Below are 27,052 nucleotides of genomic sequence, written 5' to 3'. Positions count from 1 at the left end.
TTTAAAACTCATAGGTGCTTTTTTTTCTTTTTCCCAAAAGGCAACTAAACTTTCTTATTTTTTTTGTTCCTTGAAGAAGTTTCACTTCCCATCTAATATGTGTTTAATATGTATTTTAACATGTTTTATCTGGTTTGATTTTAATTGTTGTGAGCCACCCTGAGTCCTATGGAGATAGGGTGGCATACAAATCAAATGTAGGACCCAGTTTGTGGGAGCAATAAATTGACTTTGTATAAATATACAAAAGTATGAAGGCTATTGCTTAACGCATTGTAAGCCGCCCTGAGTCTCCGGAGAAAGGCGGCATATAAATCAAAATTAAAAAAATAAAAATAAAATAAAATAAATAATTAATAATAATAATAATTATTATTATAATAATAATAATTAATAATTAATAATTAATAATAATAATAATAATAATAATAATAATAATAATAATAATAATAATAATAATAACAATAATCAATCATCATCATTATCATCATCTCACTTCTCAAAATAAAATAAAATAAAATAAAAATCTCCAGGATGTTTGATGAGCTGGGGGTGGCTCACTTTGGACCAGAGGATGGGCTAGACAGGGAGTCCCCAACTTACAACAGTTGGTTTAGTGACCATTCAAAGTTACTACAGCAATGTGTATGTGTGGGGGGGGGGGGAGTGACAAATTTCAAATCTGTCACAAGTCTCCTTTTCCAGTGCCCCGGGTGTCACTTCGAACGGTCTCTGAGCGAACCGTTATAAATGGAGACACCCTGTATTAAGATTCCGCCCCGGATCCTTTCCCACTGCGCCTTCGGAGCTTTGAAGCGCAACGGGTTAAAGCCGGGAGGCGTCGGGCGAGGCAAGAAGAGGAGGAGGGACGAATTCCGTTCGTCAGCGAGGCAATCAGCGCCCTATGACCGGGGGAGGCGCCTCCGCAACCCGCTGGCTTCCTTCTCCGCTTGTCGTTCTTTGCGGGAACCGCGGCCGGTTGGGAGCATCGGGGTAGCAGCTCGCTCGCTCGCCGGGAAAGAAGAGGGCGCGGCTCTCCTTCTCTCTCTTCTCTTTCTCCCTCTCTTTCTCCCTCTCTCTTTCTCTTTTTCCTTCTTTTTCTCTTTCTCTCAATCTCTTTCTTTCTCACTCTCTTTCTCTCTTGCTCCCTCCCTCTCTCTTTCTCTTAATCTCTCTCTCTCTCCGGTGTCCGAGTCCGGAGCTGAGAAAGGATGAGAGGGCGCATGGACGAGCTCGCAAAGGCTCAGTTGGCATCTTGGCTTTAAAGACATCGCTGCTTCCTGGTTAGAAAAAGGCGTGGGAACATCAGCTCTCCTGGGCGGTGAGAGGGAGGAGGAGGAAGAGGAGGAGGAGGGTTGTGGGGTACTTGGTGCTCTCCGAGCTTGCTTGTTTTCTTGCAACCTCAACTATGTAACACCGTCATCTTCAACAACAACAACAGCAACAAACAACAACCCTCCATTCGTTTCGCGGCCTCGCTCAGCCCCTCCCGCGTCACGCCTAGAGCGAGGCCGTGGGGATGGGAATCGCGTGTCCCCGAGGGCGCTGAGTCATCCCCGCTTGTTCGCAGCCTCCCAGGTCGAGGCGGCGTTAATCTCAGCCGTGCATCTTTGGTGTGGCTGAGCAGAAATGGGCGAACTTTGCGCTGGTTAATGAAAAGGCGCCTTAGGGAGAAAGTTGCCCGAGTCGATTCATTTCTCTCAAGATTTCGTGCAGATGAAAAGCAAAAAAAAGTTTAGAGACTTTTTTTTTAAGGGGGGGGGGTTAAAAGCTTTTTACAGGTAGTCCTCAATTTAATAAGTTAATTCCAGTATTTGAAGGGCTGCCACAAAAAAAAGGGGGGGGGGTCAAATTATTCTATAAAGCACTAGAGGGCAGGATAAGAAACAATAGTTGGAAAGAGAGAAGCAACCTGCCTTCTGTTCCTACATCTGACTCTAAAGCATGGGTCTTCAAACTTGGCAATTTTAAGACTTGTGGACTTCAACTCCCAGAATTCTCCAGCCAGCTATGCATATATATATGCATATCTGCATATATGCATAGCTGGCTGGAGAATTCTGGGAGTTGAAATCCACAAGTCTTAAAGTTGCCAAGTTTGAAGACCCTTGCTCTAAAGAATTGATCAAAGTTAATGGATTTAAGCCAGGAACATTTTATGAAGGCAGTTCAAGAGAATTAGAAAAACCCAGCTAAGTCAACATACTACAGAAAAGATGTTGAGACTTTGGAAAAAGTTTAGAGAAGAGCAACTAAGATGATCAAAGGGCTAGAGACTAAAAAGTATGAAGAACGGCTGCAGGATTTAGCTTTGGCTAATCTAGAAAAAAGAAGAATTACGGGTCACGTGATAGGAATATTCCAGTATTTGAGGGGCTGCCACAAAGAAGAGAGGGTCAATTTATTCTACAAAGCATCAGAGGGCAAACTTCCTAACAGTGAGGACAATTAACCGGTAGAACAGCTTGCCTTCAGAAATTGTGGGTGCTCCATCACTGGATGTTTTTAAGAAGAGACTAGACAGTCACTTGTCTGAAATGGTATAGGTCAGTGATGGTTAACCTTTTTGGTGCCCAAAGCACATGTGTGCATGCGCGAATGCACTCACCTGTGCCAGAACTCCCAAAATGCAATGCGAGCGCCCCCCATGCATGTGCGTGCGTCCCCCTCATGAGGCCCCCCCGCGCCCCATTTTGGGCCTGGAAAGCTGCACCAACCTGCAGCCCCCACGGATGCGTCCCGCCCCTCCTACTGTGCATCCACGTGGGCATCCCCTGCATGTGCTCCGCCCCCCGCGCATACGCGGCAGAGACCCAAAGACCAGCTGGCTGGAGGGAGGTGCACATATGCGGTGAAACTGGGCTGGGGTGACAGCTGATGTGCTTGCAGAGAGGGCTCTGCATGCCACTTGTGGCACACGTGCCACAGTTTTGCTATCACGGGTGTAGGTTCTACTTGAGCAGGAGGCTGGACTAGAAGACCTCCAAGGTCCCTTCCAGGTCATTCATTCTATTCTAACAGTTCATTTAGTGACTATTCAAATTGCAATAGCAATAAGCACTTAGATTTATATACCGCTTCACAGGGCTTCATAGCCGTCTCTAAGCAGTTTACAGTGTCAGCCTATTGCCCCTTCCTCCCCAACAATGGCACTGAAAAAAGTGACGGGACCGTTTTTCGTACTTATGACCGTTGCAGCATCTCCACGGTCACTTGATTAAAATTCAAATGCTTGGCAATTGACTTGTATTTATGACGGCTAGCAACTGACTCATATTTATGACAGTTGCAGTGTTCTGGGATCCTTTCTGTGACCTTCTGGTAAGCAAAGTCAACCAGATTCACTTGGCCGCCGTGTTACTAATTTTAACAATTTCAGTGATTCACTTAACAAAAATTGTAAAATGGGGTAAAACTCACTTAACAAATGTCTTGCTTAACAACAGAAATGTTGGGCTCAATTGTGGGTCGTAAGTCAAGGACTACCTGTAGTTGTTCATTTAGAAACTACTCCAGGGGCTCTAAAACTGCCCCACACATTTTAGATGTGTGAACTTCAACTCCCAGCATGGAAAGGCATGGAAAGTTCACACAAACCCAAAGTCATAATTTTTATATCCTGGTTTATTGAACAAACCACAGTTATATAGATAATACAGGGATTAATGCCCCACACACTGAACTGCATAGTTACGCCCCCCACAAACAGCCCAACCCTCTTTTTCTTCTTCCATCTTGTCCCACCCCAAACTCCCACTCCCCAAAACTCCTCCAGTGCAAACAAAAAGTGGTTACTATGCTTGTTGTTCCATGTGGAGCATTAATCCACTCCCTCTGTGAATCTACATAATGGTGGCTTGTTCAATAAACCAGGATGTAAACATTATGACTCCGGGTTTGTGCGAATAAAGATACTGCCTTTCAAAGCTGAGATAATTGCCCCAGCCTTTCCCAACCTGGCTACCCTCTTGGAACCATGTCAGTTGAGGTTTATGGGTTATGGAATCCCTACATACTCAATATTTGGGGCCCTAGGGAGCTGTTGTGCTGTGTCTTTCCTTAGAAATGAAGGCTACTACAGGTAGTCTCAACTTAGGACCACCATTGAGCCCAAAATTCTTCTTTCCAAGTGAAATGTTTGTTAAGTTAATTTTGCTCCATTTTACGACCTTTCTTGCCACAGTTGTTAAGTGAATCACTGCAGTTGTTAAATTAGTCATGCAGTTGTTAAATGAATCTGGTTTTCCCATTGACTTTGCTTTTCAGAAGGCCGCAAAAGGTGATGACTTGGCCCCAGACATTGCAATGGTCATAATTGTGAGTCTCTTCCCAAGCCTCTGAATTTTGATCATGTAGCCATGGAGATGCTACTACAGTCATAACTGTGAAAAACGCTCATAATTCAATTTTTTAGGATTAAGGTTAGGGTTAGTAACTTCGAACAATAACTAAGTGAAGTGTTGTAAGTTAAGGACTACCTATAAAGAAGTTATAGACACATCTGTAAATATTGACCTATTGGTTTTAATGTTTTCTTACGCTTCTGTTTAATCTTCCTCCTTCCCTTTATGTGCTTCCCAAGTTCAAATGGGGTGGTAAATGTATTGGCAAGCCAGTCTTTGACAGTGAGTTGGCATCAAGAGTAATTACACTGTTGCATGTAGGGAAGAACAAGAAGCCATGTTGGTTTGAATGGACACGTCACCCCATTGGCATGTGTGAAATGAAGGAAGTTCTTTTTTTCTCACACCCTGGATTAGTGGCAGTGACACTGAATTAATCAAGGATCCAGGGTGAGGGAAAATTGAAGCTAAGGGATTGAGCAAGGCTGTGTCATCTGAAAGATGTTTGGGGCCTTGAATTCAGGGCGGGGAGCTCTCTAAGCTAGCGGGTGGGTTCCAGGATGTGATCCAAACAAGGTCATGTAGATTTACAATTTTTGTTTTCTTTTTATTAAGTGTCGGAACCAGGAGAAAGGAATTTGAAGCATTAGCTACTTCCAAGGTTTTTCAACCTCAGCTACTTTAAGAGGAGTGGACTTCAACTCCCAGAATTCTCTAGCCAGCATTGGCTTACTGGAGAATACTGGGAACTGAAGTCCACTCAGTCAACATGGCTGACTGGAGAATTCTGGGAACTGAAGTCCACTCAGTCAACATGGTTGACTGGAAAATTCTGGGAACTGAAGTCCATTCAGGCAGCATGGCTCTGGAGAATTCTGGGAACTGAAGTCCACTCAGTCAACATGGCTGACTGGAGAATTCTGGGAACTGAAGTCCACTCAGGCAGCATGGCTGACTGGAGAATTCTGGGAACTGAAGTCCACTCAGTCCTAATGTTTCCTCTATTTGTATCTATTTTATGTATAAAATAGATATATAAATTACTTAATACGTTCTTGACAAATAAATAAATAAATAATAAATAACAATAAATAAAGCATGGCTGACTGGAGAATTCTGGGAATTGATGTCCACTCCTCTTAAAGTGGCTGAGGTTGAGAAACACTGGCCAAGTCTTCTCCAAACAGCCAAATTGTATCTTCAGCGCTGCTAATGGGTTGAATTATATGTGTGGGCAGTGGTGGGATTCAGCCAGTTTGCACCACTTCGGGAGAATCGGTTGTTAACTTTCTGAGCAGTTTGGTGAACTGGTTGTTGGAAAAAATCATTAGGGCAGAGAACCGGTTGTTAAATTATTTGAATCCCACCACTGTGTGTGGGTGGGTCTGCCCCCATCTCTAACCAGGCAAAACATAATAACAAACTAATTGGTCCTTTGTGGTCTTTGGTGCTCTCTGAGCTTGATGATTTTATTGCGGATGCTTCATTACCAAACTAGGTTACATCATCAGTGCTAGAAGGAAGTTTGTGGTTTGCCCGTCATAACTTGATTCTAATATATGTGTTTATGGGCATGTGTGTGTGTGTGTCTAGCATGTAACAAAATATGCCACCGATAACAAAGGCTATTCCTATTTTATCTTCTAGTATAAAGAGAGAGCTTCTGAAATGAATTGGTAGGTTACCATCTATCAGAAGTGACAGGAGAGCTGGGCTTGTCTGGTGATCCTTAAGACAGGTAAATCTTTAATCTTCTTTTCGTCTCTTTATCTTCTAACCCATGGCCTTCTCGAAGGTGCTATTCCATTTCAGCACTTCTTCTCCTTGATCGTGCCTTTGAGCATATCGGTGTCATACCAACATTTAAGGTATCACATGCCAGAAGGAAGAGGTCAATTTATTCTCCAAAGTACCTAAAGATACAACAAGAAGCAATGGATGGAAACTAATCGAGGAGAAAACCAACCTAGAACTAAGAATAAATTTCTTTCTTTACATTTAGAACAATTAATCAGTGGAAGGACTTGCTTCCAGAAGCTGTGGGTGTTCCAACACTGGAGGTTTTTGAGAAGAGATTGGACAACACATTTGTCTGAAATGGTATAGGGCCGTGATGGCGAACCTATGGCACGCGTGCCACAGGTGGCACGTGGAGCCATACTGGTGGGCATGCGAGCGTTGCCTTAGCTGAGCTCCAGCACGCATGCAAATGCTGTCCAGCTGATTTTTGGGCCTTCTGGGCCCACCGGAAGTCAGCAAATGGGCTGTTTCCGGCCTCTGGTGGGCCTCCGGGGTGGTAGTGGTGGGGAAGACTGTTTTCGCCCTCCCCAGGTTCCTAGAAAGCCTCTGGAGCCTGGAAAGGGCGAAAAACGGGTCTACCGGGCCCACCATGCCATCACATGCCAAAAGTGGGGGGAGCACGGTGTGGTTGCACGCGCATGCATGGGGGGGGCAGGGTACATATAATTATGGGTGTGGGCACGCACGCACGCAATCACCCCACACTCCCCCCGCTTTTGGCACGCGATGGCAAAAAGGTTGGCCATCACTGGTATAGGGTTTCCTGCCTGAGCAGGGGGTTGGATTAAAAGAACTCAAAGGTCCCTTCCAACTCTGTTATTTTGTCTTTTCTTGGTCTTCCATGTTACACCATAACCCCAATCCAAAGGCTAAAAATGCAAAATAAAGGCCGAAATATTTAATTTCACCCATTCTGATGCCAACCTTTTTGCTGCTGTCGGTGCTATAAATTGTCATTCTTCATCCTTGCCTCTGGCTAAGAGCAGGAACGCTATGTCCTCTAATTGCTAGGACAGTGTTTCTCAACCTGGGTAACTTTTATGATGTGGGTGGGGAATTCTGGGAACTGAAGTCCCAGAACACATTATAAAATGGCTGAGGTGTCACATGGGATCATTTAAACTCTGCAGTGTTGGCTTGAAAATAAAATAAAATAATTCCTGCTTCCTTTTTGCAACAGAATCACATTTGGTCTTGCACATCTTTGGTAAAGGTGCATTTTTATTCAAAGGTGCATTTTGAAATACTATACTGTCAAATGATCTTTAAAAGTTTGGTGTTTAATCAATAGAACAGCAAGAGCATGCGGGTTGGGCTGGTTAAGAAAAGGCAGGTATTGGGCCTTTGAAAACACAGTTTTATGATAAAAGAAACAACAACAATAACAAGGGCCATATGCAACAAAATGAAATTTAATGTGGAGAAAAACAAGGTTTTACACCTGGGCAGGAAAAACCAAAAGTACAAGTACAGATTAGGTGAAACCTGGCTCAAAAACAGCAACTGCACGAGAAATCTTGGAGTCCTAGCGTACAATCACTTAAATTGTCACTGCCAGCAGTGTGTGGCAGCAGCCCAGAAAGCTAATACAATCCATAGCTGTATAAACAGACGCATAGAATCAAAATCACGTGAAATATTAGTACCGCTCTATAAAGCCTTAGTAAGATATCAACTGGAGTTCTACATCCAGTTTTGGTCACCACATTACAAAAAAGATGTTGAGACTTTGGAAAAAAGTACCAAGAAGAGCAACTAAGATGATTAAAGGCCTGGAGACTAAAACATATGAAGAACGGTTGCAGGATTTGGGTTTGGCTAGTCTAGAGAAAAGAAGAACAAAGTGGGATATGATAGCAATATTCCAGTATTTGAGAGGCTGCCACAAAGAGGAGGGGGTCAATTTATTTTCCAAAGCACCAGGGGGAAGGACAAGAAACAATGGATGGAAACTAATCAAAGAGAGAAACAACCTGGAATTAAGAAGAAACTTCCTAACAGGGAGGACAATTAACCAGTAGAACAGCTTGCCTTCAGACGTTGTGAGTGCTTCATCACTGAAGGTTTTTAGAAGAGTTTGGACAGTTATTTGTCTGAAATGGTATAGGACCGTGATGGTGAACCTATGGCAAACATGCCAGAGGTGGCATGCAGAACCCTTTGTCTGGGCATGTGCACTGTTGCCAGCTGCTCTTCTGGCTGGTCTTTGCAGACACTTGAGCGGCTGAAAATGGTCCAAAAAATGGCCAAAGAACAGGCTGTTTTCCAGGCTGTTTTCTGGCTGTTTTCCGGGCTGTTTTCCAGCTGTTTTTCTGGCCATTTTTTGGGCCATTTTCAGGCTGTTTTTCAGGCCGTTTTTGCACATGCATTCCAGTTTGGGCACTTGGTGACGAAAAGGTTTGCCATCACTGGTATAGGATCTCCTGCTTGAGCAGGTGGCTGGACTAGAAGACTTCCAAGGTCCTTTCCAGCTAGATTCTGATTCTCTTACTTTTCTTTCTACTTGGAAACTGTTTCTGGACTTTGTGTTCAAGGTGGGGGAAAAAAATGAAACTTTGATTTTGGGATTTTACAAATTAGGTAGTTCTATTGTCATAGAAATGACTAGTTTGTACTATTATGAAAAAGTAAAAAGTTGAGGTTTGATGCAGTGGTGGGTTGCCCCCAGTTCGGACCGTTTCTCAAGAACCAGTAGTAAAACCAGCGGGAGGCTCCACCCACTGACCTGGACGTCATCATAGGTGATCTGCACATGCGCAGAAGCTTCTGCACATCAAGGGTGGATTCTACTTATCTTTACTACCAGTTCGCAATGGGAATGTGCCCGTGCCTTGCTTTGCTCGCGCACGTGCCTTGCTTTGCTCGCATATGTGCCTTGCTTTGCTCGCGGATGCGCCTTGCTTTTGCACATGCACAGATCGCTTCTGATGATGTCAAGGTCAGTGGGTGGAGCCTCACGCCGGTTTTACTATCGGTTCTATAGAACCGGTCTGAACCGGGGGCAACCTACCACTGCTGCACATGTACAGAAGAGCGCGCGAGCGCGATGCGAACCAGTAGTAAAGGTAAGTAGAACCCACCCCTGGTTTGATGCTATTATTCTACGTCACCAAAAGGATTCTTTCTTTCCCCCCATTTGTTCCTACAGTTTTCCCTTTCTTTTTCCCTTCCCTGTCTTTCCTATTTTTTTTTTTTTTTTGCATTTTTATATTATAAATTAATAATTTAAAAAGACAAGTTTTAAATGTAAGCTTGCCCACTGAATTTACATTCCCATTTTGAAAACAAGCGTTCAGAAATGGATTTTTACTTCGGAATCTAATCGCTGCCTTTATTTTTCTTTCTGCAGAGATTGAAACCCTGTTGACTTTTTCCTCAAGACGATGGATCCCTCTGCCCTTCATTGTGCGGAGAAGCCTTCTGTCCATGCGAATACTCCTTTTCCTGATATTCTCCAAAAGCTGGAAGAATCTCGGCTTCGACTTTTGAATCCAGTCTGTCCTTCAGGATTGTGGGTAGGTGCCCTGAAATCTCTTGTCACCCAGGGCCGGTCAGTGACTCACCCCGGAATCCCAGAGATTTACCTCAGCTCCCTTGATCTCAAATGCTCCAGGTTGGCCATTCAGCATGATAAGGTACAGCTAAGACCCTGCACCTCTGAAAATATTCCCAATAAATGTTGGCTTCACTTGGGTGCCTGGCTAGTTGATTTAAATGTTGTGACTTTTCCCAAAACAGGTAATTTTGAGGAAAAAAAATGTTGAGGGTCTGAAGGTGGTATCCTGCCAAGTGGACTCTCTGTCTGGCTTCTGTTTCTGAAAAAAAAAAGTTAAGTCTAAATAGGATAGGAGACCACAAGGAGATCTCAGAAGACATCCACTAGACCAGTGATGGCGAACCTTCTTAACACCGAGTGCCCAAACTGGAACACGTGTGCATGTGTGTGTGCCAGAGCACCAGAAACCTGAAAACCAGCTGGTTGGTACCCCAAAAATGGCCCCAAAAACAGCCTGAAAATGGCCCAAAAAACAGCCAAACCTGGTCAGAAAAACCGGCCATTTTCTGGCCTTTTTTGGACCTTTTTTAGACCTTTTTCCGGCCCTCTGGTGCCCGCGAAGACCAGCCGAAAACCAGAAAAACAGCTGGCGACGGCAGACATGCCCACAGAGGTGGCTCTGTGTGCCACCTCTGGCACGCGTGCCATATGTTCGCCATCATGGCACTAGACCAAGAAGGTGAAAATGCCAGGAGGGGACTTGCTTCTGTCACGTGGGCAAGAAAATTATAAATCTAAGATGTCTGTAGAAGTCAAGTTCAATGTGACATTTTTTAGACCCAGCCTTTCTGCCGAATTATCGAGAGTAATTTTCAGAGTATCGGAAAGAAGAAAGGAACCACGGCGACGCTTGAATTCAATTGCTGTTGCTACGCTTATTTACTGTAGATGTGTCTGCTTGTGTCCCAGCAGAAGGATGTGGGTGAGACACACGTGGAGAGCTTCTGGAAAGGTCAAGAGGGATCTACAAAGAGCGACAATGTCCCAGAGACCAGAGAGATATCGGGAAGAAACCAGAACCAGGAACAAAGCAAGTTAATGGTAAGGAAGCCACGGCTGAGTGAAGACAATTCAGTGGTGCTTATAGCGCATTGAAGAATTACAGGTAGGCCTCAACTTACGGCCAGAAGTGAGTTCAAAATTTCTGTCGCTAAGTGAATTTTACCTCATTTGATAACCTTTCCTGGCACAGTTAAGTGAATTACTGCAGTTGTTATGTTAATCACACAGTTGATAAGTGTGGTTGCGCAACAACTTCCCCAGCACCGGATGACGCTGTCTATCTAGACCCGTTCCAGTCTGGTTTCAGGCCTGGGTACAGCACAGAAAAAACATTGGTCGCATTGGTGGATGATCTCTGGAGGGCTCAGGACAGGGGTTGTTCCTCTGTCCTGGTCCTATTAGATCTCTCAGCGGCTTTTGATACCATTGACCATGGTATCATGCTGCGCCAGCTGGGGGGGCTGGGGGTGGTTCTCCTCCTTTCTCTCTGACCAGTCATAGTCTGTGTTGGCAGAGGGGCAGAGGTCGTCCTCGAGGCGCCTTATGTGTGGCGTGCCGCAGGGGCTCCTTCTGTCAACATTTATGTGAAGCCGCTAGGTGATATCATCCGTGGCTTTGGGGTGGAGTTCCATCAGTATGCTGATGACACTCAGCTGTACATCTCCACCCCAGACCACCCCAATGATGCCCTTGAAGTGATGTCCCGGACTTGCGCACCTTCCACCATGCCCTGAAGACTTTGTTATTCCAGCAAGCTGGCCTAGCCTAATTTTAACGGTTTTAAATTTTAAATTGGATTTTAATGGGATGTTTTTAATTATGGGCCAAAGTATTTAATCTGGTTTTAAATTGTTTTTAATTTTTATATGTTATGTATTTGATCTTGGCTGTTCACCGCCCTGAGTCCTTTGGGAGAAGGGCGGTATATAAATATAATTAATAATAAATAAATAAATAAATAAATCTGGCTTTCTTGTTGACATTTGCTAGTCAGAAAGTCTCAAAGGCTGACCACGGGACACGGCATCTGTCATAAATTTAAGCCGATTGTCAGGCATCCTAATTTTAATCACATGACCAGCATGATTAAAATGATCAGTGTGAAAAACTGTCATAAGTCCCTTTTTTTCGGTGCCGTTATAACTTCAAACGGTCACTAAATGAACTGTTGTAAGACGAGGACTATCCGTACTTGGGAGTTGGAGGAGAAATGTCTGTTTGACACCATGGTCTTAAATGTCGCTTTTATTGTTTGTTTTCCAGCTATCTCAGTTTCTGCAAACCGGGCCTAAGAAATTGCTTTCCTATTGTACCTTCTCTCAGCCAAATTTGCTGCGGTTGGAAAATCCCTTCCTGAGGCAGCAAACATCCTCCAGCCTTATTTTGTCAGAGCTTGAAGAATCCAGAGCTCGCCTGTTGCTCCCGGTTGTTCCAGCAAACGTCCCTCTGGATTCTGCAAAGCTTTTGAAAGGGTCCTCACTCCCTCCTTGGCCAAAACTCTATGCCCCTGAATTGCCACGACAGGAGGAGACTTCTCAATCTTACCATGAACTGGAGGAGCACCAGGTAAGACTAAAACTGAAATTTAGACGGAAATGGTTAGAAATGAACAGACTAACATTAAGAATAAAAGATAAAGAGGAACTGGTGTATTTCAAGACATGGGGACGTTTTTATGATTGGCTAGAAAAGGAATATGAATAAAAATAAATGAGAGAAAAGTAAAAAAAAAAAAAAAAGGAACCCAGATGACACCTGAGTAAATGAAAAAGGGGAAAAAGGGGGGGAAAGAAAAAAAAGAGGTACTATATAAATGTATGTTAAGGATGATATATGTCTAACCAGCAAAATAGAAAAGAAATTGAAAAGAAAATGTGGGTAAATATAAGGTCAGGATTGCTTGAATACCACCTTGACAAAATATTGAATTGAAAATGGACACAACAACGGAGAGGGAAGAGAGAGAGGAGTAGAGAGGGACAGGTAGGAAGGAGAGAGGAGAAGGGAGGAAAAGAGAGAGAGAAGAAAGGGAAAAGGAGAGGAAGAAAGGAAGGGAGAATAAGAGTAGGAGAGAGGGTTAGAAAGTGAAGAAGAAGGGAGGAGTGGGGGAAAGGAAGGGGAAGGAGAGGAAGAAAGAAGAAAGTTGAAAAGAATAGAAGAAGGGAGGGAAGGGTAAGAGGAGAGAAGGAGAGGAATAGTTGTTGTGGAAGAAGGGAATGGTAGAAGAGCAACACTGAATGTATTTTAAAGTTTTAGGATGAAGAATGAATCAATATGGAAACCAAAAGATAATATGTGTGATTAGAATGGTTAAAGAGATTGTACATTTATATACGTTTTATGAGAAATAAAAATAAAAAAAATTTAGAAGGAAATATAGGTATTCCTTCACCTACGACCACAACTGAGCTCAACATTTATATTGCTAAGTGAGAGGGTTGTTAAATGAGCTTTGCCCCATTTTACAACCTTTCTTACCACAGTCATTAAGTGAATTGCTGTAGATTGTAGCATGATTGTTAAGTGAATCTGGCTTCCCCATTGACTTTGCCCGTCAGAAGACTGCAAAAAATGATCACATGACTCTGGGAAACTGCAACCGTCATAAAAACATGCCAGTTACCAACTGTCCGGATTTGATCATGTGACCAATGGTTGTAAGTATGAAAAACAGTTTTAAGTCATTCTTTTTCAGTGCCATTGCATCTTCGAATGGTCACTAAAAGAATGGTTGTAAGTCAAGGACCGCCTGTGAAAGCTTCAACCTTATCTGTTGAAAATAAGTACCATAAGTACCAAGACTCCTTCATGTTGAATTTGATTCCCGAGGATACATTCAAGATTTATTTCTAAATATCAGAGCAATTTTTATTTTTTGGGTTTAGATATATGGATTCCACGAAGAGGAAGAATTTGTTATCATTATTGAAATTGTGTGCAATTTTTCCAGATTTTTTAAAAACTTTCTCCAACTTACTTCATAGTAGAGTAGTGTTTATTGTACACTTTAAAATATGTGGACTTCAACTACCAGAATTCTTCAGTGCTGGCTGTGGAATTCTGGAAGTTGAAGCCCATGCATCTTAAAGTGGTCAAGCTTGAGAAATTGAAATATTTCTCCACTAGAACTTCCTCATAGTCTCCCAACCAACTATTAATCTTGACTGACCTTAATTATTTTCCACATATAGGAAAATCATCAACTTTGAAGGCTAAGAATTTTCCTGCTCCAGATCAGTGTCAGTGAATTCTTAATGGAGGACCAAATGGGGTTGCAACTATTGTAGTATCCACACACTGATTTGGAGGGCACATTAGGAAGGTTGCTGTGTGATGAGTTAGAGAGGTTGGCTCTAGGCAGCGATCTGATTCGGAAATGCAAAGCGTGATTTATTGCATGCATAGCACCTGTCGGGAACAGCTTTAATCAAAGGTGGTGTTTCCTTGAAATTGCATATCATCCTGGAAACAGACACCTTTGAATTAGGGTGTACCTGACTGGTCCTTCTCGCAGGCATGCCTAATTTCAGATTTCTGCAACAGATTTCTCTACTTGGGAGCTTAGATTAGCTTTGAGGCCATAAGGCTGTGCAGAGAGTGGTGAGGACAGCAGAAAATATTATTAGAAGTTCGCTTCCTTCTATGCAGAACATAGCTTATAAGCGATGCCTGACCAGAGTCTGCAGTATTTTCAGGGATGCTATACATCCTCCCCATGACCAGGGGTGAAATCCAGCAGGTTCTAACAGATTCTGGAGAACCGGTAGCAGAAATATTGAGTAGTTCTGAGAACCGGCAAATATCACCTCTGGCAGCCCCAGAGTGGGGTGAGAATGAAAATTTTGCAATATCCTTTCCTCATGAGTGGGGTGAGAATGGAGATTTTGCAATATCCTTTCCTCATGAGTGGGGTGAGAATGGAGATTTTGCAATATCCTTCCCCCAGGAGTGGGCAGGGATGGGGATTTTGCAGTATCCTTCCCCTGGAGTGGGGTGTGAATGGGGATTTTGCAATATCCTTCCCCTGCCATGCTCACCAAGTCATCCCCACAGAAACGGTAGAGAAAAAATTTGGATTTTACCCCTGCCCATGACCAATTGTTACCTTCCGGGAGGGGACTTCATGGAATCTATCAGCAAGTATTGTGGGCCCAACTGGCAAAAGAAAGCTCAGGACTGTATTAGTTGGTTGGCAGAAGAGGCATTCATCCTGCAGTGGGTAGACAGTGGCTAAAATCATGATAATTTTCTTTTGAGAACAGGCATCAGAATTTCATTTTTTAATGTGTGCTCATAGACAAAAAGTGACAAAAGTAACTATCTTATTACACTAGAGAGCACTGCACACCAGAACAACTAGACACAAGAACAGTTTTTTCCCGAACGCCATCACTCTGCTAAACAAATAATTCCCTCAACACTGTCAAACTATTTACTAAGTCTGCACTACCGTGTTTCCCCGAAAATAAGACATGTCCTGAAAATAAGGCCAATCTGGCTTTTCAGGACATGTGATAATATAAGCCACCACCCCCAACTACATGCCCCCCCCAACTACTCTCCCCACTCCCCCCACCGGGCATGACAGGGCTCCTGCCTCTCACTTAGCCACCCGCCCCCCTCCGCCTTTAGGGTGCAATTTGGGGGTGGCAGGTGGGGCGGGCAAGAAGCGGGACATACGTCTTACCTTTCTAACACCGGCACATTCCTTGCCATTCTGTCCAGCGAGTCACATTCTAAAAAAAACTTTCTCGTGAGTTCAGGAAGTTTGGCTGAACTCGTGAGAAAGGGCTTTTTTTTTACAATGTGTCTCCCTGGACAGAATGGCAAGGAACATGCGCGTCCCGCTTCTCCCCCGCCCCACCTGCCGCCCCTCTCAATAAAGAGATGGTGGGGAAGGGAAGCAGCCAAGCTGCTGTTGCCATTGGGGTGGGATTGGATGCGTTGGGCCACGAGATGTGCATCTTACCTTTCCAGCACCATCACGTTCCTCGCTGTTCTGTCCAGAGAGTCACGATGCCTCGTAGAGCAGGACTCTGCAAGGCTTGTGCCATTACATACAGGAACTGCATCATGCCACCTGTGCCGGTATGATGAAGCTCATAGCGGTGCTGCAGTTCATGCATGAAACGGCACAAGCCTTGCAGAGTCCTGCTCCACGAGGAAGCAGCAGTGGTGAGACACATCATGGCAGCGGCCAACGTGAAGAATGGGGAGGGGAGGCGACGGCAGCAACGGGACATCCAGTCCCACGCTCACCACCTCCTGCGCCCCCAAAATAATAAGACCCCCCCGATAATAAGGCCAAGCCCTTATTTGGGGGGGAGTCAAAAGAAAATAAGACCCTGTCTTATTTTCAGGGAAACACGGTACTATTAATCATCTCATCATTCCCATCACCCATCTCCTTCCACTTATGACTGTATGACTGTAACTTTGTTGCTTGTATCCTTACGATTTATATTGACTGTTTCCTAATATGATTTGATCGTTTGTTTGTACCCTATGACTATCATTAAGTGTTGTACCTTACGATTCTTGACAAATGTATCTTTTCTTTTATGTACACTGAGAGCATATGCACCTAAGGCAGGATTAGAATTCCTAATCCACATAAGGAAGACAAATTCCTTATGTGTCCAATCACACTTGGCCAATAAAGAGTTCTATTCTATTCTATTCTATTCTATTCTATTCTATTCTATTCTATTCTATTCTATTCTATTCTATTCTATTCATTTTATAATTACTTTTTTCTCTGATGGTTTCCCATAATGGCTTCTTTTGTGCTTCAATGTCCCTTCCATGCATTTTATGGCGACTTGGGCTCGGAGCTCTCTCTTTCTTGGCACACATTGGTACCAGCTGTTTAACAAATAATTCCTCTACAGGTAGCCCTAGATTTAACAACAGTTCACTTAGTGACTGATCAAAGTTACAACGGCATTGAAAAAAAAATTAGTTATGACCATTTTTCTCACTTATGACTGTTGCAGCATCACGTGATATACATTCGAATGCTTGACAGCTGGCTCACATTTATGACGGGTGCAGTATCTCGGGGAGGGGGGGAGTCACATAATCTGCTTTTGCGACTTTCTGACAAGCAAAGTCAACAGGGAAGCCAAATTCACTTAACAACTGTGTTACTAATTTAAGAACTGCAGGGATTCACTTAACAAACGTGGCAAGAAAAATCGTAAAATGAGGGTGAATCTCACTTAACTGATTTCTCACTTAGCAACATAAATTTTGGGCTCAATTGTGGTCGTACGTCGAGGACTACCTGTGTTACGTAGCTTGGATGGGCATCCCTGACATGCAGTATAGGCTGTTGGAGCAGAACTGGAAAAACAAATGGGAGGAAATGGCACCCTAAACTTTAGAATAGCAACCTTGCCTTCTTTCAGAGTTAGTGGGTGGCCATTGCTTGTCAGCTGATTTGACTTAGTGACTTAACGGTGACTTGTATTTTTCTTCTGTTCAACGGTAGAAAAAAGAGGACGAGGTGGACTCGTTCAACGACATCCCAGAATATGTCCTTGCAATGCCCGAGAATGAGTTGGAACAATTACAGGAGGAGGATGACACCCTGTTGTCTGAGATACAGGAGGAGGATGAAGGGGTAGCTGTGAAAGACCAGAAGGTAAGGGACAAGCTGCAGTAGTTGTAGCAATGCTTACTGATGGAGTGCCACCTGATCTTTCCCGCCTTTGTGGATATTTACAAACAAATAAAAGCTTTGCAAGCAAGAATAATACAGAAGTGAGGGGTCCTTGATGCTGTCTGAGCTTGCTTGCATTCTTGCAGAGGTTTCATTACCCAAACTAGGTAACATCATCAGTTACCTAATTAGCACGGATGATGTCTATGGAGATTCTCAATCATCCAGGTCAAGGTTGTCCCAAAGGTGCTTTTTCAAGAGGCAAGTGGACCAGTGGTGGCTTTCTACCAGACCGCACCGGTTTGGGCAAACTGGTAGTGGTAATTCGGCCTGGATTGCCAAACCGTTAGCGACTGCTGGCTGTCAGTGCCGTCAAACCGGTACTCGGTCGTTGCTCGCTTGCCCCACCCGCCCACCCACCCGAGTACCAGGAAGCGGCTCTCAAAGAGTGGAGGCTGGCCGCAAGCCACTGAAAGCTACCGGAGGTCACCGAAAAAGCCGCATCCCATTGCCTGCTACGTCAGTCTGAGCGCGATGCAGCAGGCAATGGGATGCGCATGCGCAGCCAGCGTGAAGAACAGGGCGGTGATGGCAGTGGCTTTTGCGGTAACCTCCAGTAGTTTTCGGTGGCTTGCAGCCAGCTGCCGCAGCCGCTTAGCAGCTCTCAAAGAGGCAGCAGTTGGGAGGCTTTTTCTTTTTAGATGCGACTGCGAGAAGCCTCGCAGCCTCTTTGAGAGCCACTTCCCGGCAGCGGCAGTTGGCTGGAGGCCGCCGAAAACTACTGGAGGTCAACTTGCCTTCCGGATTCCGGACCAGCCGCCATGTGAGGAAAGTTAAGCAGCCCGAAGAAAGAGGTGGGAGTGGGGGAGGAAGCGGGACAAGGGCGGGGGCCGCTGAAGGAGGGGAAACAGGGTGACGTGTGTGACTGATGAAGGGAGGGCAGGATGGCATGCAGGAGGAGGCCTTTCATAGATTAGGCCAGGCCTGGGCAGAAAATAAGTAGATAGATAGAAATTCAAAAAAATGTGGGTGTGGCTAGGTGGGGTGGTCATGTGACTGAGTGGCCATGGCTGTGGGTGATGTCAAGTTGGCCACACCCACTCAGTCACATGACCACCAAACCATGCCCATGCCCACAGAACCGGCAGTAAAAATTTTTGAAACTCACCACTGAAGTGGACCTTCTGGTTTTCCTTTGAAGACGTTTCTCTTCTTATCTAAGAAGCTTCCTCAGCCTAGCAAGATTGGCGAAAATATTCCCAAATAGTTCAGCGGAATGCTGGAAATGCAAGCAGAAGAAGGATATATTTTTTTTCATATGTGGTGGACATGTCCAGAAGCCAAGAAATATTGGATAAAAATTAGAAAATGGCTAGAGGAAATCACGAAACAACAAATAGATTTAAAACCGGAATTATTTCTATTAGGTATAGTAAGAGGAAATTACTGTAAGAAAACTCAATATATCATGTTACATATAATAACAGCGGCTAAAATTACCTATGCGCGGAACTGGAAAAATGATAGTACTCCCTCTGATGGAATGTTGATTAAAAAGGTGCTAGAATATGCGGAGATGGATAGGCTAACAATGGAAATAAAAGAAAGAGAAGAAACGGAATACTATTTGATTTGGGACACATGCTATAACTGGTTAGAGAACAGAAGTAAAGAATAAGAATGTAAATGTAATTTAAGAGGTATTTAAAAGTTTAAAGGTTATACATATAGCAGTGGTGAAATTAAAAAATTTCCCCTATCGGTTCTGTGGGCGTGGCTTGTTGGGGGGGGGAATGGAGCTACTGCCCCCTCCCTCCTGGCCCCCTCCCTCCTGGGGACTACCTTAAAGGGACAGGCTGCAGCAGCTCTGTTCTGAATGGAGGGAGAAAAGTTAGCTTTCTCTCTGCTGCATTTAATATTGAATTCTGTGGAATATCGAGCAGCCAGAAGAGGTGAGTGGCAACCAGCCGGGTGTGAGTAAGGTCAATGAGGGGTGATTACTACCGGTTCAGCGAACCAATGCCAATACTCCGCACAATTATCAGAGGCTTTTTTTTTTACTTTTAAAAGCATTTTTTCTACAACCTCTTCGGCCAAAAAAAAGCCTTTAAAAGTAAAAAAAAAAAAAAGCCTCTGATGATTGCGCGGCTCAGCTGGGATCGTCAGAGGCTTTTAAAAGAAAAAAACCCTTTTTTTCTTTTAAATGCCTCTGATGATCAAGCTGAGTTGCCTGATCGGCAGAGGCTCTCTACCAATCAGGCAACTCAGCTGGGATCGTCAGAGCCTTTTGAAAGCATTTTTTTTTACAACCTCTTCGCCAAAGAGGTTGTAGAAAAAATGGTTTTAAAAGTTAAAAAAAAAAATGGCCATGCCCACCCGGTCACATTACCCCTCCCCCCCACCAAGCCACACCCATAGAACCGGTAGTAGCAAATTTTAGATTTCACCACTGCTATGAGATATGCTGATGCCGGAGCGCTTTAAAGATTGAAATTATGATACAAAACGAAGAAAACTGCTTAATAAAAACTACTTTAAAAAAAGAAAAGAAAAGAAGAAGCTTCTTCAGCTCTGACTAGATGCTCTCTCTGTTGAGAGAGGGCTGTTCAGTTCTGATACAGATGGCCTCTTTAACCGCTCTTCCAAACCAGCTGTCCTCGCTGTCCAAAATGTGAACTCAACAGAGGGGGAGGGATACGACATCATCTATCTCCAGTCTACAACACAGTCCTTTCCACAGTTCCAAGAAGGCTCCATACCTATTTGCACCACTCAGGTGAGCCTGACGACACAGATAAACCTGTAGGTGACCTCAATGACTCTCCAAAAGGATGCAAATGACCAGCTGTCTGCAAGGAGTATAAATCCTTCCATTCCCCATTCCATCCAGTCAGAGCTGAAGAAGCTTCTTGGATGAGAAGCGAAATGTCTTCAAAGAAAAACCAGAAAGTCCGGTTGCCTCTTGAAAAATCAGCTTTGGGATAGCACTGATGATGTTACCATATTTGGGTAATGAAACGTCCACAAGAAAACAAGCAGGCTCAGACAGCACCAAGGACCCCGCATTTCAATCCTGAGCCACAAATACAGGCAGTCCTTGATTTAGGATCTCAACTGAACTCAAAATTTCTGTTGCTAAGTGAGTTAAGTGATTTTGCCCCACTTTTGACCTTTCTTGTCATTGTTAAGTGAATCATGCAGTGGTTAAGTTAGTAACATGGTTGTTAAGCGAATCTGGCTTCCCCATTGACTTTGCTTGTCAGAAGGCCACAAAAGAGGATCGCATTGCAACCGTCATAAATACATGCCAGTTATCAAAGGTCTGAATTATGCCCATGTGACCATAGGGATGCTGAAAGAGTCGTAACTATGAAAAACTGGTCATGTCACTTTTTTTTCAGTGCCATTTTAACTTAGAACAGTCACTAAACAAATGGTTGTAAGTTGAGAACATCCTGTGCTCATTCTTCCTCCTATTTTTTTCCCCACAACAACAACAACAACCCTGAGTGGTGAGCTGGACTGGACTGAGACAGAGAGACTGGCCCAAGGTCAGCCAGCCGGCTTCGGTGCCTAAGGCAGGATTAGAATTCAGAGCTATAACATGTTGAAAATCGTCACAAGTCACTTTTTTCAGTGCCGTTGTAAGTTGGAAAGGTCACTAAACGAATAACATTCTGCATTCTTTTGTTCCAGTTTTCAGTTTTAGTCTGGGATGTTTGTTTGTTTTTTTAAAAAAAAGCTCTCATGGTTTCTTTTTCTTTGTGTTTATACTAATTAAATGGTCTCTTGTGGACTAGAAAATTAGAATTGATGAGGAAATTCCCATGAATTTCCTAAATCCTCCTTCTTCCTCCCCCTTCCTTTTTTTTTTTTAGCTAATGCTCTTGAGCATGGTCTGCTGCTCCTTGGTGGAAGGAGCACGTTTTGGGAATCCTCCGGGGTTGTTACAGCAGAAACTGATGAAAATATGTAAGAGTTTAGCAGAATATGAACCAGAATTCATCCTCAAGGTATGAAAGGGGGCTGTGGAGCCTGGGCTTGAGGGTTGGGGATGGGTGGGATGTGTAAGGTATTAGGAGCACCTGTGTACCATGGATGCCCCTGAATTTAAGAGATTATCTGATTGCTTGTCATTGTGGTGTAGGGTTTATCTCTTGTTGCACCATTTTTCTGTACATGATTACTTTCCCCAATTTATTCTTCTTCTTGTGCCATATCCGTCATCGGACATTGGCAATCATGTTGGCAATCCTATTTTTGTTAACAGCCATATGAAAAAGTGCTGCTGAGTTTTGTCCAAACTAGTCCCTAAGGTTTTGAAGCCATGATGTTCTTCTTCTGCGTGGGCCTCATTTGCCTTCAGTCTTTCCCTGGAAGATTAAGTGAAGGATGCCGTATTTTTCTGGGTGTCGTATCAGATGTCCAAAATATTCTAACTTTTGCTTTTTAATGGCTTTGATGATTTCCTTTTGCTTTCCCAGGCGGCTTATCACCTCCTCATTTGTGATTTTGTTAATCCATCTTATTTTTTATTTTTTTAAAAATTTTTATATGCCACCCTTCTCCGGAGACTCAGGGCAGCTTACAATGCGTTAAGCAATAGCCTTCATACTTTTGTATATTTTATACAAAGTCAGCTTATTGCCCCGGGTCCTCATTTTACCCATCTTAGAAAGGATGGAAGGCTGAGTCGACCTTGAGCCTGGTGAGAATTGAACTCGCAGTAATTGCAGGCAGCTGGATGTTAAAGGCTGCCTTAGTAGGAGGCATTAGCCTCCTACGCCACTCAGGCTCCCTTATACACAATAGCTGTCTGTAAATCCACATTTCAAATGCTTCTAGTTTCTTCAAGTGGTTTTCTGTCAGAGACCAACTCTCTACTCTGTAGAGCAGGATAGAAAAGATGTAACATCTGACAAGCCTGATTTTCAGTCTTAGGCTTATGTCATGACTGCAGAAGATCTTTTTCATTTTGAAGAATGCTGTTTGAGCTTTCTCTATCCTTCTCTTTACTTCAGTGGTCATGTCCCAGCTTTCATGTAAATTAAAACCGAGGTAACCAATTTATTGGGTGGTCAAATTGTTGTGGGCATCATTGAATAACCAAAACCTCTAATTTAAAGTGCCTATTATTATAATTTAAAACTTGCAGCATGTGCAAGGAGACCTAAGGACATTTTTGAACTAAAAGATTTTACTACACTAGTTCTTGCTGACTTTAGGGAGCGATGCTCATCTCCGTTTCAAGGTCATTGAGCTAGCACTTTTCCAAAGATATTTCTGAGGTCATGTGGCCAGCATGACGTCACAGAACGCTGTTATCTTCCCATTGAAGTGGTACCTATTTATCTATTTGCATTTGCATGCTTTCATGCTGCTACATTGACAGGCATTAGGGCGAGGACGGGAGCTCACCCCATCATGTGGCATTCAGGTCTTGAACCCAGGCTGCTGGCTTTCTCACTAACAACTCCAACATCTTACCTCTGAGCCATTGCACAGCCCCTTTCTGCAAGGAAGAGTAGGAAAGTATTCCAAACACCAGAATAGAAAAACTCTTAGCTGATTGCAGAGAATATTTGGAAAATATTATTTCTGCAAAACATTATAAAGTTCTGACCGGAAGGACATCATAGCTTTTGCATCTGTCATAGTACCACTTTCTTCTTTTGCATTTGTAAAAGTCTGCGCGTTAGTAACAAGTATGCTTTCCAACTTGCAGAATTACGTTGTGGTTTAACCTCATATCACATTGAGGGCTTGCCTGCGGCTGTTTATTTATTCCTTTTTTTTAAAATCAAGTTTTATTGTTTTTTTCCCCCCCACATTCATCCACATCTTTTTTGAACAGAGTATTGGCCATATCTTATCTTATACAATTTATCAAATTCAAATACATTTTACTCAGTTACAATTTTTGCCACAATTTTCTTTTTTCCTTTTTTTTTAATCATATCTCAATATTGCTATGCTTACTTATATAAACAACATCTTCATTCGCCCTCAAATTCTAATTTTCCTGCTTATTCATATTTATTTTCTTTTATTTTTTTAACCATTCATTCTTTATCTTAATATATTTATATATGTTCGGGGTTGCCTTTCTTCCATTTCATATTTTTTGTTGTACAGCAATCTTTCTTCTCAATCCTGTCATCTCCCTCTCTTCTTTCCTTCTTACTTTCTTTTTTCCCTCCTCTCCTGCTCCTCTCTACTCTACTTCCTCTTCCTTTCTCCTTCTCCTTTCTTCCTCCCTGTCTAGCCATCTCTCCTACTCTGATTTCCCCTCTCTTTCTACCTCCCCTCTCTTCCATCCCTCTCATCTCCCCCTCTCTTCCATCTCTCTACTCTCTACTCCTTTTTCATCTCTCTCTATTGCTGTATTCATTTTCAATTTAATATTTTCCACTATGGTGTCCAGGCAATTCCTTGGGATTCCTTGAAGTGTAATTTGAGCAGAGATACCTAAATTTTGCACACAACTAAATATTTAAACATTGACAAACTGATGTTATTAAGTATTAAGATTCCTAATCTTCCTAATAATATTAGGAGAGTTTTTTGCTCATCTCTACAATCTCTTTCTTTTTTTTTAAAAAAAAATAGTCTTTATTTACATTTTCCATTAAAAAGAGAACACAAAAAATAACAACACACCATATAAATAACATACAAGACGACGTAACAAATAATAAACATATCTGCAAGTACATTATATTCCGAGGGAGACAGAACGACTTATCTCTCTTTATATATCAATTAGGTCTATCCGACCTCACTTTGTTAATATAATATAGGTTTCTCAAGAAATACTTTTCCTCTTTTCAATTGGGTTGTATCTTTCTCTTCGCTAACCAAGTATATAATTTTTCCCAGGATAAACAAGTTTGAGTTAGATCTTTCTCTTTTAATTTTTTAGTCAATTTATCTGCTTCCGCACAGTCCAAAATCTTTTTTATAATTGCTTCCTCCGATGGATATTTTTGTTTTTCCAAAATTGTGTGTATATCAATCTCGCCGCTGTGATAATGTTAAATACCATAAATCTTTTTTTATATTATCCGGTTTGGAGCCAAGCAAGCATGTCTCTGGTGCCCAATCAATCTTTTGGTTTACAATCTCATTAAGCCATTTTTTAATTCTTCCCCAAAACTTAACTGCTTCCGGGCATGTCCACCATTGATGATAATAACTACCTCTCTCCTGCCCACATTTCCAGCATTCCACCGATTGTCCAGTGAACATTTTAGCCAATCTATCGGGGGAAAGGTGCCACCTGTATATCATCTTATAGATATTCTCTTTATATGCCGTGGATACCACTGACTTCATATTCTCACACCAAATCCCTTGCCATTTGTCTAAATGAATTGGGTAACCGAATTTTTTCCCCCAGGCGATCATTGTATCTTTAATTATCTCCTCACCTATCTCTAATCTCATTAATAATTTATAACTTTTTGCAATCATGCCTTTTTCTTGTCCCATCAAAATTTTGTCTAATTCTTGTAGGTCCACATGTATGCCTTTCCCATCTCTATCTTTCTTAAATTTAGATTGAATCTGTAAGTAGGTCCACCAGTCCACTTGTATTCCTAGAGAATTCAATTCCTGTTTAGATTTTAAATTTCCCTGTGCATTCAATAACTCCTTATATATTAATTTCTTTGTCGGATTGTAAATTTTGGGATATGTCAATGCTTCCACCGGTGATATCCAGCATGGTGTTTCAATATAGTATTTTTTGCTAATCTTTTCCCAGTTTCGAATTAAGATGTTTCTTATATAATGTCTAGTAAACCATTTGCTTTGTGGGTTACTGTCTTGCCAGAGGGCCATATGCCAACCCTGTTGTAGATCATAACCTTCTAATTTAAGAAGACGATTGTTACCCAAGGTAATCCATTCTTTTACCCATACTAACAAGGCTGCTGAATAATAATTCTCCCAACAAGGTAAGCCCAGGCCCCTTCTTTCTTTTATCTCCTGCATCATCTTTCTTTTAATCCGAGGCTTTTTCCCCTGCCAAACAAATTTAGTTATTATTTGATTCAATTCCATAAATTTTTTTTGGGATAGGTTCACTGGAGCTGTTTGAAATAAGAAATTAAGTTTCGGTAGAATATAGGATTTAACTGTTGTTATTCGTCCCAGAAGTGAAAGTTGAATTTTACCCCATTTATCTAAATCTTTCCTTATTTGAATTAATAATTTATTATAGTTGTCTTCTTGTATACTCGAGCATCTGCCAGATAATCAAATTCTCAGGTATTTAACTTTGTTAACTACTTTCAATCCAGTCGCTTCCTGTAAACTCCTCTTATCTTCCTCTAAAATATTTTTCGTTAATAAATTTGTTTTTTTTTATTAATCAGTAATCCTGCGACTGCTCCAAATTCTTCAATCAATTCTAATAAGTATGGGCTGAATTTTGTGGGGTCTTCTAAAATGAAGACCATATCGTCCGCAAAAGCCTGGGTTTTTGTATACTTGTTGTCCAATTCTGAGGCCTTTTATTCTTTCCTCATTCCTTATTTTTCGTAGTAGGGTTTCTAGTGATAAAATAAATAATAAAGGGGACAACCCTGTCTTGTGCCTTTACTAATAGAAAATTCTTCCGTCAAATCCCCATTTATCAATAGTCTGGCCGTTTGTTTGGAATAGATAGCTTTAATTGTGTTTGTAAATCTCTGTCCAAAACCCATATATTCTAGCTGTAATAATATAAACTCCCAGTTGACACTATCAAAAGCTTTCTGGGCGTCTATGAAAACTAGTGCGAACTGTTTACCGGGATGATCTTCGTAATATTCCAATATATTTAACATGATTCTCAGATTATCTCGTAATTGGCGTGATGGTAAAAATCCATTGTGGTCAATGTGTATAAATTCGTTCAAGAAACCTTTTAATCTATTTGCTAAAATTGTTGTGAAGATTTTATAATCAGAGTTCAGGAGAGATATTGGTCTATAATTTTTTATATCTGTCGAGGGGTAATCTTCTTTTGGAATTAGGCTAATATTAGCCTCTCTCCATGAATGTGAAATTTCTGCTTTCCCCAAGACTTCATTAAATAAATCCTACATATGCTCTCCCATTACCTCAAACATTGTTTTATATAGCTCCGCGGGGAGTCCATCTGTACCCGGTGTTTTCAGATTCCCTTGTTTCTTCACTGCTCTTTCAATTTCCTCTTCTAATATTTCTTTTGTTAAATTAGGTATTTTAGGTAAATCCGAATTCTCAATGTAATTTTTTGTCACCTCTGTTAAAATTTCTTCTTTTTTGTATAATTCTTTATAGAAATCCACTGCAATTCTTTCCTTTCCTCCTTTATCTCTTATTAAGTTTCCCTCCTTATCTTCTAACTGATCAATTCGTCTATTCTGCTTTTCTTTTTTAAGTCTATATGTAAGCCATTTTCCTAATTTATTAGCTGATTCTAAATGTTTTTGCTTTGCAGCTTTTATCTTATCTTTCAATTTATCCAATTCTAAAAGATTAAGCTGATGTTTTAACAGTATTATCTGTTCTTTCGCCTCTCTAGCTAGTGGGTTATCTTGTAGCTGTTCCTCCGCCTTTTTTAGTTTATTTATTAGATCACCCCTTTCCTGTTCTTCTTTTTTGTGTTTTATGGCCATATGTTTTATAATAAGACCTAAAGCCTTATAAAGGCTTTAG

General features: G+C 42.2%; 1 protein-coding gene across 4 annotated transcripts in view; it reads left to right on the top strand.

Annotated features, from left to right (window-relative positions):
* Positions 1-734: 734 nt before the first annotated feature.
* The window catches only part of TEP1 (telomerase associated protein 1), a 139,270-nt gene continuing 112,952 nt past the window's right edge, over positions 735-27,052 (top strand). The window contains exons 1-7 of one of the 4 annotated variants that reach the window (XM_060691001.2): positions 735-1,283; positions 5,991-6,081; positions 9,493-9,658; positions 10,609-10,740; positions 11,965-12,267; positions 17,195-17,347; positions 21,244-21,378. In XM_060691001.2, coding sequence (XP_060546984.2) covers positions 9,527-9,658; positions 10,609-10,740; positions 11,965-12,267; positions 17,195-17,347; positions 21,244-21,378 — 855 coding nt within the window. In that variant the 5' untranslated portion in view covers positions 735-1,283; positions 5,991-6,081; positions 9,493-9,526. Of the gene's footprint in view, positions 1,322-5,990; positions 6,082-9,492; positions 9,659-10,608; positions 10,741-11,964; positions 12,268-17,194; positions 17,348-21,243; positions 21,379-27,052 lie in introns of all 4 variants that reach the window. The other 3 variants (XM_087891785.1, XM_060691002.2, XM_060691000.2) reach the window with 3 other exon arrangements.

The sequence above is a fragment of the Pantherophis guttatus genome, chromosome 4, assembly GCF_059756535.1.
Source record: "Pantherophis guttatus breed Tessera chromosome 4, ASM5975653v1, whole genome shotgun sequence".
Taxonomy (NCBI): domain Eukaryota; kingdom Metazoa; phylum Chordata; class Lepidosauria; order Squamata; family Colubridae; genus Pantherophis; species Pantherophis guttatus.
This window is presented reverse-complemented; position numbering and strand designations above follow the sequence as displayed.